This window comes from Urocampus carinirostris, chromosome 6 (assembly GCF_059441175.1).
Source record: "Urocampus carinirostris isolate Australia breed hairy pipefish chromosome 6, RoL_Ucar_1.0, whole genome shotgun sequence".
Taxonomy (NCBI): domain Eukaryota; kingdom Metazoa; phylum Chordata; class Actinopteri; order Syngnathiformes; family Syngnathidae; genus Urocampus; species Urocampus carinirostris.
This window is the reverse complement of record NC_142354.1, coordinates 9,799,292-9,814,130: the sequence shown is the minus strand read 5'-3', so window position 1 is coordinate 9,814,130 and position 14,839 is coordinate 9,799,292. Positions and strand designations below refer to the sequence as shown.

Here is a 14,839-nt window from a genome sequence, read left to right as displayed (position 1 = left end):
CAAGTGAAGAAATGTGATCCGCACCTGCCCCCCCCCCCCTTCCTCCAAGGACAGCAAACTTGCCGCTCTCTCGCCCCGGGGACTGTTTACCCAAGAATGAGAGCGAGAGAGGGTGAGAGGGGGGGCGCCCGGGGTCTAAGGGAGGTGAGAGAGGGGCCCCGTTTGTTTGGATTGGGCCGTCAACAATGGCCCTCAGTCAGCAACGCTAGTTTAGCGGGCCATGTGGTGCCCACCTGTCTTTCAGGGGGAAGCGAAACGTGGCCCCCGCGCTCCCGTGTTCGGGGGGCCGTCTGGGCCGGATTACGGGGCAGATTCATCACGCGTGCACGACGAGCACACGCGTGTTTGCTTCGGTGGGCTCGGGCAGAAACGCACGGCAACGTAACACGCAAAAAATCAAAAGACTTTCACGTAGGGTGAAGGAGCTCGCTTTCGGTTACGCCGTGGTTATTTTTTCGCTAAAGAATTAGAAGATAAAAGAAAGAGTGAGCAGATGTGGAGATTGTCTTAGTTTCGGCACTATATTTCGGGCAACTGTGCACGTTGTCCTGGCCTGCACTCATTTTTTTGAATTTTTATTACATTCATGTATTTTTATTTTTTTTATTGTTTAAGTTTCATTCTCTATTTGTTTATCATTTTGATATACTTATATGTGTTCATTTAATTGTTTCTTTATGTTTATTACCTTTATTTTAGTGTTTTGAATTTGTTTTTTATTCATTTATTTGTTTTACTGGTTACATTTTTTTTATATTATAGTTGTTCATTTAATTGTTTTCAATGTTTGTTATTTTTATTTTAGTTTTTGTGAATTTTTATTTAATTATTTTATCTATTTGTTTTATTATTTTAATATTATTATATAATTATATTTGTTCATATAATTGTTTTATGTTTTTTTTTGTTTTACTTGATTAAACTGTATGTTTTATTTTTATTTATTTTTTTTATTTGTTTAGTTGGTTATTTTATTTTATTAGTCTATTTGTTATTTTTATTGTTATATTCATGTTTACATGAAAATGGTAAAATATTAATTATTTTATGTTTGTTTATTATTTGTCTTTTTTTCTTTTTACTATTAGTTGTTTATTTAATTTGGTCTTATAATATTTTTTTGTGATGTTAAATACATTTTCCATTCTATTTGTTGATTGTATGATTTTATTGGTATTTGCTTTACTGTATTTATTTGTTTACATAATTTACGTTTATTATTTTATGTTTATTTTTATGTTTTCTATTGGTATTGTTACTTTTTAAATTTTGTATCATTTCTCAATCTTTCATTTTAATTTTTTGTTTGTATTTTATTTAAATATTGTTTTTATTTATTTTTATTTAATTTGTTTATTTGGTTATTTTTATTATATGCTTTTAATTTAGTTTTATTTATTTTATTCCTTTAATATTTTTTTGGCAACGTATATTTATTGTTTTTGGATGATTTTATTATTGTAAAAACACTTGAAATAAGCAAAATAACCTAATAAATGTATGTATTGATTCAAAGATATCGGAATTAGATTGTAAAATAAGAAAAATAACGCTTATAATCATCCCAAAATAATCTGATTATTCATTATTAAAAAATACGTATTGAACTAAATTAAAAAAAAACAATCTGAAAGACCATAAAAAGTTGACACAGAATATTCCTAATCTCAACATGAAATATTTCTTCCTTCTGCCCAGTTCCGATGGCAAACTTTTCGACCCCGCCTAAAACACATCTCACTCTGAGTCATTTGTAGATCCTCTCCACGCTCCATAAAATCTCTTTCCTCCTGACTGACTCTTGTTTTAAAACAGGAAAAAAAAAAGTCATTGTCAGCCGTTTTCCCGAATCCCGCTGTAGTTTGCGCCGTGTGTGACCTTGCAGAATTAGAAAAAGAAGAAGAAAAAAAGAAAAAGAAACGACTGTTATTAAAGGCTGTGTCAGAGGCGATGATTTACGGGTGGGGGGGGGGGGGGGTGAAGTGGGGGGGGGGGCGATGACAAGTCAGAAGAGCCGAGAGCTCCAAGCTGAGCGTTGACCTCCTCACCCGCCCCCCCTTTCCTCCCTCTTCCTCCCCCCCTCATAAAAGCCGTCTGACAGCATTGATGTGTATGTGTGTGCAGCACAAAGACTCTGTTGTTGGGCCTCCCTCTTAGGCCTCTCTCATATTTTCTTTAAAGGTGCAGTGCGCCCCCAGGAATGCCATGGGGGGAACAGAAACGAACGAACGGGCGGGGCGGGGGAGTCGTAGGATTGTGTGTCTGTGTGTGTCGCAATGTGTGCTCCAGCTCACCCAGGTCACAACGAGAGAAAAAAAGATGAGAGGAATGACTTAGGAGAGGGCGAACAACCAACAAATGTCGACAACTGTAATAAGGGGGAGACAAAGGCAGCTCGGATATAATATTTAACCATGAGGTGCTACTTGTTAGAAAGATTCAAAGGTTTTATGTTTGACATTGAAATTTTTCTACATTTTGGTCGTTTCTCCTCCCAACCTCTTCATAATGTGCACGAGGCACTGGACAACTTGGTCATCATCAGTCTCATAGCTCTGGAAGTTCATAACTTGTTGGAAGGATTCAAAGGTTTTATGTTTGACATTGAAATGTTTCTACAGAAGTTGTAGCACAACTTGGTTGCTTCTCCCCCTAACCTCTTCTTAATGTGCACGAGGCACTGGACAACTGGGTCTTAATCAGTCTCATAGTTCTCCACAACTTGTTAGAAAGATTCTAAGCATTGATGTTCCTCATTACAATATATCTAGAATTGATGTGGAAGGAGTAGCACAAGATGGTCGTGTCTCCTCTCTACCTTCTCATAATGTCATAGTTCAGGATTTGCACTACTTGTTGGAACAATTCAAATCATTGATGTTGATGTTCCTCCATTTGTTATAATCTGTGCTCTGTGCAGCCCTCTGAGACTCTTTAAGGGCCAAACAAATAAACAGGATTTGACTTGACTGACTTGATTTTGCTATGCAAAGAGCTGCTTGGTCATGTATCCTCTCCACATCTTTATAATGTGAACAAGGCACTGTAAAACTCAGCCCATACTAAGTCTCATGAGTCAGGATGTTTATTAGTTAGAGAGATTCAAAGCATTTATGTTTTCTGATTAGAATATATTCTGATTTTCTATAGAAGTTGTTCCACAATTTGGTCAGGTCTCTTCTCTACCTCTTTGTAACGAGCGAGAGGCACTGGATAGCTCAGATGGCTCAGGCTGTGCTTTACATATTAGAAAGATTTTAAACATTGATGTTCCTCATTCAAATATAGTTTGCTTTACTTTAAAAGTAGTTGCACAACTTGGTTGTCACCTCTGCCTCTTCACATGCGTGAGACATTGGGGATCTTGGCCATAAAAGGGTGCAAGGCTTAGAATTTGCACTACTTAATGTTCTTCATTAGAATTGATTCTGATTTCTATAACGCTAGTGAGATCATTTGGTTTTGTCCCCTCTCTACCTTTTCATAATGTGTGCGAGATACTGAATAACTCAACCATTATTCGTGCACATCCCTAATCGTGCAACTATTCGAGCCGTTTATCTTCCTCATGAGAATATATTTTGATTTTCTCTGAAGGTTGTTGCGCAACTTCTTGTTAATGGTCTCCTCTCTGGCTCTTTGTATTATACGCGAGGCATTGGAGATCCGAAAAATAGAGCAAAGAAAAGAATACGAAAATAATTATTCTAAACAATTATGTTCTTCATTAAAAATACTTTCATTTTCTATAGAAGTAGTTACAAGAATGTTTTTTTATCCTCCTTACCTCTTCATAATGCGCTCGAATCATCAGAGAACTTGGCCATAATCCTGTCGAAATCAATTCAGGCCCGAATGACATGATATCGGCCAATCACGTCTCATTTGTGTTACAATGACATTTTTGAGTGATGCAAACTAGAAAAACGGCCGACCCCCGAGGTGACGACAACATTTTGGTCGTTTCTCAAAGTTATGCAAACATTTTTACGTTTAAATGTAAACGCAAAAGCGGAACGGACACTGAGTCCGCGAAAAAGTTTTGTGAAGGTTAGGGGGAAAAATAATTTGCGGCTTCTTAATAAGTGACCAAGCAATGCGTCACAGCACTGTTTGCTAACTCTAAAAGTGGAGGGGGGCGTGGCCCCTATGGCCTGTTTACTCTCGCAGCGGCGCAACTGCGGAATCTGACACAAAATCAACGTTTTTTTTGTGTGCTAATAAAAGATTTATCCCAGATCGAATTTGATAAATATCTAAAAAACTAAACGTTGTATTTTACACATTTTTCAAAGTGTTACCAAAAGTGGCCGATTGGAGATGACCATTTTATAGCTCTAAAAGCGTGTATTTTACTTTGGCCAATTTTTAGACATCGTGAAAGAGTTATGACTGTTTGGCTTCTCTACGATTTATCCCAGATCGAATTTGATAAAAATCTAAAAAACTAAAACGTTGTACTAAACGCATTTTTCAAAGCGTTACCAAAAGTGGCTGTTTGGAGACGACCAGTTTATAGCTCTAAAACCTCTGCCAAACGTGTATTTTACTTTGGCCAATTTTTAGACATTGTGAAAGAGTTATGAATGTTTGACTTCCCTATGATTTATCCCAGATCGAATTTGATAAAAATCTAAAAAACTAAACGTTGTATTTTACACATTTTTCAAAGTGTTACCAAAAGTGGCCGTTTGGAGACGACCAGTTTATAGCTCTAAAACCTCTGCCAACCGTGTATTTTATTTTGGCCAATTTTTAGACATTGTGAAAGAGTTATGAATGTTTGACTTCTCTATTTAGAAGTCAACCACTTGGAAGTGATAATATCACGTAAACAAACCCAACATTTCATTCTTAGTCAATGACTGAATCCAACTTGTAACCGGTCGCATTTTACATCCGTAGCTTAATCTTTTTTTTTTCCCTCCTCTTTTTTATTGGGGGGCCCCATCCATGAATAGCGACTCCGAGAGAGGAGACAGGCATCACCTCTGCTCTGTTGTAGCGTTTATGAAAGCCATAAATGCTTCTTTAATATAGTGGTAATCAGGGGTGGTAATTTGGGCGGAATTGTCCTTTATTGTTGCCAGATTGGCCTGCTCGACTGCCGCACGCCGGGCCAAAGCTAATCCCTACCACATGCCCGACCGTGCGGGCGGCGGGCGCGCTCGTTTTAATGCCGAGGTCAGACCGGTAAATGGGTGGGCGGGGGTCTTTTCTCTCCCGACGTGCGTCGGCCACATCTGCGTACGTGTGTTTTAATTGCGGTCTCGGCAAAAGTCGCCGCGCGCCCGTCCAGATGTTTTTCATCAGGCCTCCGTCTTTCGGGGCCTCCTCGCAATCTCCTCTTCTGTTTTTGCCATTACTTAACGCGCGGGCCGCTTCTGCTTTTGTCAGTCGTCGGCGTCGAGAGGAGGGTTTTCGTTTCCTTTCGGAGTCTGACGGGTGCTTGAAATCCTTGAAAATGCTTGGGTTTTAACGATGTGTTTTCAAGGTTCAGGAAAGTGGTGAAGAATATTTGCCTCCTGGCAGTCGGGCTCAATAGACAAAGCAATAAAGACAAGTGTGTGAAAAAAAAAACGCCTGCTCTGGTGCATGTTGAATTTGGATTGCATCTGAAAAAGTCCTTTCCTACTTTCACCATTTTCATCTTAGAATTAAACAACTGTCATGCGCGTTCAGGAACCAGAAACGGATCAGGACCCAAACGCCTGACGTTCTCACACAAGCTTTTTATTTTACGGGAAATGGGGAGTCATGCACGTTTGGCAGCGGTCTGGCGTAGAAAGACAGGAAGCCAAGGACCGACGAGATCGATTCCAATTGCCCGAGTTGATATCGGACAGATGGGGTCAATATCGGTCAGGACGGGACAGACAGACAGGATAGATAATGAAACAGGGTTTCGAAAATAAACAGGACAAACAAGACGGGAATGAAAACTGGAGAGAACAATGAACAGGATAAAAATAAATGGACTGGAATTGCCAACAGGAAAACAGGACCAAGTCAGAGCTCACGTCTTGCGGGGCCGAGGTTCATTGACGGACTGACCAAGTAAGAGAGAGCGCACTGAGCTTAAAAAGACGGAAAGCCAATCTGTTAATGAGCCGCAACTGGCGCCACATGGGCGGGGCCAATTGGCGGCCATGGCAACCGTGGCAACATCATTAAAATGAGTTCAAATGTGGCTCGTTTTTCAGCTTTTTATACGTAAAGTATTTTATTTTTTTTGTTATCTGTATTGAACTCAATTATTACCCAAGACCTTTCTGTGTTTGTTAACAAGAGAGATGTAGCCAAGCTGTTGGTGCATTGTTGAAGCAGAATGGCATCATTCATGTTCAGGTTATAGCAGCCCTTTGACGCAAAAAAGATTATAGATCAGTGATCCCCCCCAAAAAATGAAGCATGTGCTAGCAGCAAGAAAGCGACTTTATTTTATCAAAGTAACAAAAATAACGTTATTATGTTAATGGCGCGTGATTACTTTAAGTTCTTTGACTTCTGATATGAATTACTAATCCCAAGAAAATGGATTGAACCAAGTTGATGGAAATAGCAAATACACAGAATGTGTGTTATTTGCCCTCATGTAGGTTTTAGATGAGGGGATGGTGTCATAATAGTCTGTAATAATAGTTTGCAATAGTCTTTGATCTGAGCAGCCCTTTGAGACTCTTTGTGATTAAGGGGGTCACAAATAAACATGACTTGACTTGAGGTTTTTGAGTTTTCCTTGCCCTCATGTAGGTTTTAGATGAAGGGATGGTGTCATATTAGTCTGTGGTTTGCAATAATCTGTGGTCTGTTCAGCTATTTGAGGCTCCTTGTGATAAAGGGCGTCACAAATAAACATGACTTGACTTGATTTCTTCCTTTAACGGTACTGAAATGAATGAAAAAATGGCCTTGGAAGAGCTTGAAAGGGGCTTGAATTTGCCCATGAAAAAAGTGTCTGATTTTTGAACGTTGCATGAAATAAAACTGCGCAAAGAGCGGTCCTGCGCGGCATCTTTCATAAATCAATATTAAGCGAGGAAGCGCAGAGGAAGCAAATGTGCATCCTGCTGTCTCCCCTGGAGAAGCGTTTGTGTTTTGAAATGGGTGTTTTCTTGTTTTGCTTTTCACATTCCATTCGTTGCCTCGGGAACAGATTGATGTCGTGCGGGACGGGAACCTTGAGTAAATAAATATTAAATGTGTGCGCGTTTGTTTATTTTTCAAATTCACTTTTTGAGCAGGTTTGTCCCTTCTGTGTTTCCCTAGCTTTGGCCCTCCCTTATTTTTATTTTTTTTTAGCTAGCATAGCTTGGTTACAGCTAAAAATTGTTGATCAACTTTCTGTTATTGGTCAAACTGAACTAATCACATATATGTATTTTTTAACGTATTTATGTTGACTTTCTGTTGCAGGACACAGTACAGCCACATCAATTAATACACTGTCCCTTTAAATGAGCTAAGTAAGGAAGCGTTTTTGGATGTCACCTATAATACATTCTGGCCTTAATCAAAACAACTCTGATGTGAGTTTTACTTTGCGTTTTCCTTAAAAAAGAAATCCTAATATAAGAAAATAACTAAAATTTGATTTTTTTGGGGTAGTATTTTTTTACCTTACCTATAGTATTTACATTTTCGAACATTTTCCCATAAATCTAACTAGCTAGAAAGTTTCTATGCCATTTTTGTTTGTTGTGCTTTCAAAGGCGATCCTAAAATGAGAAAAACACCTTTATTTAGCTGAATTCTTGGCCGTCTTTCTGCTACAGGTACCCGAAAAACCCAAATGCTTGGTAAAAAGTGCCAAAAAAATGTGTTTTTTTAGTCACTTTTTGTCTTTGCAGTTTGTATTTTTCCTTTTGCATTGTAACACTCCTTTTTGATGGCACTACTCAAATCATTCACACACTGTCCCTTTTAATTTAATAATTTAGGTAGCGTTTTTTATTTCACTATTTCTATTTTGCTCTATACAGAATGAAACTTTCCCTGCAATTTTCAAGTTTCGTAGGGGTGCTTGAAATCCTTGAAAATGTTTGAATTTTTATGTTGTGTTTTCAAGGATTGGGAAGTGCTTGAATTTTGGGTGGAGTGCCTGTAAATGCTTGAAATTGTTGCTATGTTTATCAACAATTATGCTTAAAAATGATACAGACACTGCTCTCTGGTGGCTACATTTCTGCTTCCTTTGTGATTAAAGGCAGCTGGCATTAGTTTGTTGCACATTGTCCTATGAAGCATCATCACCCCCTATGGGACAGGTGCATGCTACACCTGAACAGAGCACTATGAAATGTGCATTAGTGTAAGGATTACGTATCAATCATGGATGTTTATTATTGGCCATGCAAAAAATGAAGGTAGCGTTTTCCAGTGGTTAATCGTAATGGGAAGAACATCCATCCATCCATTATCTGCACCGCTTATCCTCAGTAGGGTCGCGGGGGTGTTGGAGCACACAGAGACAAAACAACTCACTTGCTCAATCACACCTAGGTACAATTTGGACCGGCCAATGAACCTGACATGCATGTTTTTGGAATGTGGGAGAAAACAGGAGTGCCCGGAGGAAACCCACGCAAGCACGGGGCGAACATGCAAACTCGACACAGCCAGGTTCGATTTCATGACCTCAGAACTGTGAAGAACATTAGAAATTAAAAATAACCTACAATGTAAATCACAAATATATTTGTGGCAATGTAAAAGACATGATTCACATCGGATTTCTTCTTTTAATGGTAATGGGGAAATTGGAAAATAGGTTTTGAAAGTTATTAAAAGTGCCTAAATTTGGCCATTAAAGGTGTACAAACCCTGGATTTTACACTGTGTAGTCCTTTTAAGCTCCGATGCAGAATCAAGTTCTTAAAAGCGTCGACATTTCGTGGGGCAGCACTCGAGGGCGGAGGACTGTAAAGTACGGGCGGCGAGTATCGGGGTCGCGCATGACGATATCCTCGACACACTTTGGAGAAGGCGGCCAAGCCGTTTCCGAAGGAGCCAGACGAAGGGGGAGGGGGAAGGGGAAGCGGGGCCAAATATTACAAATGGGACGCTTGCCATGGCTTGAGGTCGGGGGGGCAAGTCCAGTCAAGTGCGGGTCCGAGGGAGCGGCTCCACTCCGCAAAATCCCCGAGCGTGTTTGTCTGCGCACAACACGCTTACGACACGCAATCAGGTCATTCTGTCACTACTTGTTTGTTTGCAGGCTCGCCTTGGAAAGGACGAACTTGCAAAACCTATGCCCCTTTTTCAAGATCCCTTTCATACAAGCTAGTAATGTCATCTTTTTCTACCTGACCCTTTGTAATTTTTCAGCCTCAGTGCATTGAAGATGGAAAAATATTCATTCAAAAAACATTCAACTAATATTCAAGCCTTGCTGTTTGTCTACTGGAGGCACAATTTTTGTGGCCCGCGTAAAATGAACTGCACTGTGTGGCCACGATACTACTATGTTATAACAATGTTATTACTACTGTTAAAGTTGAAATGCCTTTTTAAAGACAATGAGTGCCAATTAATTGGTTATTACATATTCATATTTTTATGTTAATTTCTTTACGCAGCCGCATTATCCCCGTTCGCATATTGCTGCCAGCAGGGACAGTAGGGCACCCTTTTTTCCGCTGTTATTCTTGTGCAGCTTGGATCTATTATCCCCAATCCCGTATTTCCATCTGAAGGGAATGGCAAAAGGTACTTTTGTTGAGAGGCATGGACACTTAAGACGTATCAAAGCGCTTTCCATAGTATTTCACTTATACCCATTCATACACACACTCACACACAATATCATCAGCTATGCAAAGTGCCTACCTGCTTATTGAGGGCATTAGAGGTTCAGTGTTTTGCCCAGGGAAACTCTAACAATTATCTCAGAGGAGTTGGGAATTGAACCTCTGTCCTCTCGGTTCCAAGGCAAGCATGGGACCGCCTCAGCTACTGTTGCCTCTGTTCTGCCCAAAATGGAATTCACTTGTGCGGCTACGATCCAATATCCCCAGTCACAGAGCACACTTTTGTTTGCTCGGCGGGTCTTATTTTGCCATTCTATCCACTGAAAAGTGAACTGCAACCATGCGGCCGCGATCCATTATCCCCTATAGCATATTGTTGTTTTTGTTCTGCCTGTACTGTATTTCCGCATAAATAACTCCACGATCCATTATCCCCAATCCTATATTGCTTTGAGCCGGGACCAGCAGAAGGCAGTTTTGTCAGCAGCCATGGACGCGTAAAATGAACTGCACTATTGTAGCTGTGATCAGTTATCCATCTTTTTTCATTTTTTAACAAATTTTGGTCGGGAAAGGCACCCGACTCCATGAAATCTTGATTCCCGACTAAAATTAATTCTGATTGTGACTTCTTTTTAGGCCCTGCAGGCTGCTCGCCAGTTCCTCCTCCAGCAGGCCACCGGACTCAACTCGCCCGGCGGCAACGAGATCAAGCAGAGCCCCGTGCAGGTCAGATTCCCTATCTTTTCTTATTGTTTCATATGTAAACATAATACAAATGAAGTACATATTTTGGGGCATATTAATAGACAGGACAGTGAAAAGTGAGAAAAACACGAAATAATAGAAATCATTGACACTTAATTTTGAACATGAGAAAACAAAAATAAAACGAGTCAAAAAACAAAAACAATGCGAACCTAACATGTCCAAAAAGGAATAGGAAGAGAGCAAAAGCGTGGTCGGAAGCGAATCGTAAGCCAGAACGGGAGAGCAGACGTGATCGGGGTCGGAAACGAGTCGTAAGCCAAGACGGGATCAAAACGGGTTATAGCCGGAGACAAATGGGAGCAAAAAGAAATAGGCTTTCCTTGAACACACGTAGATTCGAAGACGGACTGACAAAAAGGGATTGACAGGACATTAAATAGTGTGGAAGCCAATCTGTCAACAAGCTGCAGCCGGCGCCACACGGGCGGGGCCAATTGGGCGCCATGGCAACCGGAATAGGAGAGCAAAAACGTGGTCAGAGTCGGAAGTGAGTCGTAAGCCAGAACAGGAGAGCATACATGATCAGGGTCGGAAACGAGACATAAGCCAAGACGGGAGAACAGACGTGACTGGGATCAAAACGGGTTGTAGCCGTAGACAAACGGGAGCAAAACGGGACAGGTGGGGTTCAGGGTCGAAAAAGGTTTTCTTTGAACACACGGAGATTCAAGGACGGACTGACATAAGGGGATTGACAGGACAGGGTTTAAATACTGGGGAAGCCAATATGACAACAAGCTGCAGCTGGCGCCACACGGGCGGGGCCAATTGGGCGCCATGGCAACCGTGACAGTTTGGGGACATTCAAGCACCTTTCAAGCTCTTCCAAGGCCATTTAGACATACTAACTTTCCAATCTTTTTTATTTTTGGATTAAAAATTGTCAGGACTCCCGTTTTTACCTTTATATCCTTCATTTTCGTTTGCAAACTGAAAATTTACCATAAACTCCGCCCCCGAGGTAAGGCGTGCTTTGAACGGCTCGCCTAACCTTAGATGTGGCATCAACACGAAATTGTTCTTCAGGCAACCTTCTTTGTTTTTTTTGTTTTTTTTTCCCTCAGCTGAAACAGAAAATGCACTTTTTGTCCATTTCAGCTCGACGGTTTCCTGTGCCAAAAATTTGGTGATTTCTTCCTTATTTATTTATGTATTTATTTGTTTATTTATTTATTAATTTCTTTATTTATTTATTTTAATTATACCAGATACACACAGCGACCACAAGTGTTTGCACACACCCACATTTGCTGACTTGACCCGCACTCACTTGCCCCCAGAGTAGGAGCAAGCTTCGAATGGCTCGCCTCACTTTTGACGTGACATAAGCAAAACATTGGTCCGTCAGAAGCCTTTTTTTTTCCTTCTTCCTTCCAGAAATCGATTCTGCAGAAATATTTGCAGTGCTGAACATGTGCTGCATCCCTATTTTTTCTATTATTTGATTCATGATTTATTATTATTTTATATCTAGCCTGAACTGGCCTAATTTTTGTTTGTTTGGCAACGATTTTCTTTAAGTTAAAACCAAGAATATACTTTTTGTCCTCTTCAGCTCAACATTTTCCGGTCTCCAAAATTTGGGTAATTCCTATTTATTTAGTATTTCGTTTATTTTATTTTTTTTCTCTTGAATATGACGTCAATGTCAAATCTAAACAAAAAGCGTTTTGCTAGTAGCTCATTTGCCGACAGTACCTGCTCTAATTCGTCCCCCAAGTCAAAGCCAGCTTCGAACGGCTCACCTCACTTTTGTTTTTCTGTTTTATTTTTATTTTTTATGTTTTCAGTGTCGAAAATCCTGTGCATCCCTACTTATTTATTTATGATTTGATTATTGTTATTATATTAAATCTACAAGGCGATCGAGCCTGTTTGGAAACAGCAGATTTGCTGACTTGACCTGCCTGGTGTGCACATTCTCTTACGGGGTGTTACCTCCCATTTCCTTCCCTCACTCATGGAAAAAAAGAGCCTCCCCCTTTGCCCCCTTCTGCATCTCTTGTCTTGTTTTCCTTGTTTGTTGGTGCCCGTTAGCGCGTTAGCCCGTTAGCCTTTGAGTCGGTTAGCTATCCGGGGCAGGCCAGCTCCATCTCTGTTGTCTCAGCTGTCAGCTCCAATGCTTGCACACTTCCTGCCCATGATGCGTGTTGGCAGCGTTTTTTGTGTCTTTGTGTGTGTCTTTGTGTATCCTCAATAAGCAAAAACAACACACACACGGGAAATGTAGTGGACGCCAGGCAGGGCAAACGCGACTTCCAAGGTTGTGTTTTAGGCGTTGTTCTCATAAACAGCCCACAAGGCTCACAATCGAAAAATTTGGGCCAATATAAACAACGGAACGCCCGGACTAAAGAGCGGTCTAAAAACAAAATAAACAAAAAAAATACTTGTTTCACGTCTAGAGAGGTATCAAATCAAAATGATTGTACGCGGTTTATAGCAATAACTAGATACTCACATTTTTGATGAAAAGTACAAACATTGGAGAAGAATAACTTAGCCATGTTCATTTGTATCTGTGAATCTATCCGTCAGGATCAGAACGGAGACAGGACCCACTTGCGTTACGTTTCTCTCAGTTTTATTGGAAGAAAGAAAAGGGTTGCACCCACGTTTCGGTGATCGCTGGATGCGGGAAGCGGGTCGCTCTGAACGTGGAAGTGGGACTTCCGTGGCGAGCGATGGCAGTGTCAGGAACGGAAAAAAACGGGTTAGTAGCCGGGATAGAAGAGCAAAAAATATGGTCGGGATCGGAAACAAGTCGAAAGCCAGGAAAGGAGAGTAGACGTGGTCAGGATCAAAAACGGGTCAAAGTCGGGGGACAGACAGGAGCCAAAACAGGTGGGAGTCAGGGTCGAAAAAGCTTGCCTAGTGTACACTGAGGTTCGCAGACAGACTGACAACATGTGACAGATAGGCGTTGATTCAAATAATGACAGGGAGCCAATCAGAGTCGGAGGCAGTTGGCGCCAAAGGAGCGGGCACGGATGATTCACATTAGCAATTATGACACTATCAAATAATTATTTGTATCACACAGATTTAATGTACAACAATAGAAATACTCCAAACTCTTCCCCTCTTTTTGACAAAAGTCTTCACAGTTTTACCAATCGTATAATCAGTCATATTAATCAATATAATCAATAGCAATATTTTATTACTTTTATTATTTGTCGGAGTTGCCATGGCGCCACCTACGGCTGATTGACAAATTGGCTTTCCGTCTATCTAAGCTCAGCGCTCTCACGCTTCCATTGTCAGCCCGTCAACGAACTTCTGCCCCGCAAGACGTGGGTTTCGACTCGGTCCTGTCCCTGTTGGTATTTCCTGCCCGGTATTGTTCCTGTTCATTTTGTCTGGTTTAATTTCGGTTTCCAGTTTTGTTTCTGTCTATGTTTGTCCTATTTATTATTCTCTTCAGTTTTCGTTCCCGCCTAGTTACTCCTGTTTATTTTTGATATCCTGATTCATTATCTATCCTGTCTGTCTCGTCCTGTCCGGTATCGACCCCATCCGTCCGATATCAACTCGGGCAATTGGAGTCGAACTCGTCGGCCGCTGGCTTCCTATCATTTCACGCCAGACTGCTGCCTAACGTGCATGACTCCCTATTTCCCGTAAAATAAAAAGCTTATGTGAGTAACGTCACGCGTTTGGGTCCTGATCCTGTTCTGGTTCCTGACATTATTCAGTGATTCAGTTGATTATTTTGTCGATTCATCTGATAGTTTAAAACTTCCGGCACAAAATTGGTCGAAATATCACCAGTGTCATGCTGAATAATTAGTCTTATGTTTTAAAAAAAGCATTCGATTCATCTATCATTTTCAGTGTCGATTATTTTGTCGATTCAACTGATAATCCTAAGATTCCGTCCCAAAATGGCTCAAAATGTCACCAGTGTCATGCTGAAACCTCGTCGCTCCAAATGACTTTTCAAACACACTTTTGATCAGTCAATCCTCCGTAAAAAATAAAATCATAAAAAAAGAAGAATCCCCGAAGAGACGGCAGCTATTGTCACGTTTCCCTGTCCAAAAGCGCCGACCGATAACATCGCGCCGATACAAAGAACGTCTGAGAAGGACCAATCGCGGACCCCGATAGCATCTGTCACTTCCCGTCCGTCTCCACACTTCTATTACAAATGAAGAGAAAATATGATGGGGGGGGGGGAGACGGAGGAAGACAGGGGGGTTGTCAGCATAAAATGCGACTTCAGAGAAGTCAAGACACAAGAGGAAGTCTTCCCAGGAGAAAAAAAGAGAGAAAAATGACTGTGGGGAGGCGGGGGATCTAATTATCAAGCTCCT

At 40.9% G+C, this 14,839-nt stretch overlaps 1 protein-coding gene across 2 annotated transcripts in view; it reads left to right on the top strand.

The window, feature by feature from the left end:
- foxp4 (forkhead box P4) overlaps positions 1-14,839 on the top strand; it is a 167,479-nt gene that overhangs the window by 71,884 nt on the left and 80,756 nt on the right. For both annotated transcript variants that reach the window (XM_088337790.1, XM_088337789.1), the window contains exon 3: positions 10,389-10,478. In XM_088337790.1, the coding sequence (XP_088193916.1) occupies positions 10,389-10,478 (90 nt within the window). The remainder of the gene's footprint in view (positions 1-10,388; positions 10,479-14,839) is intronic.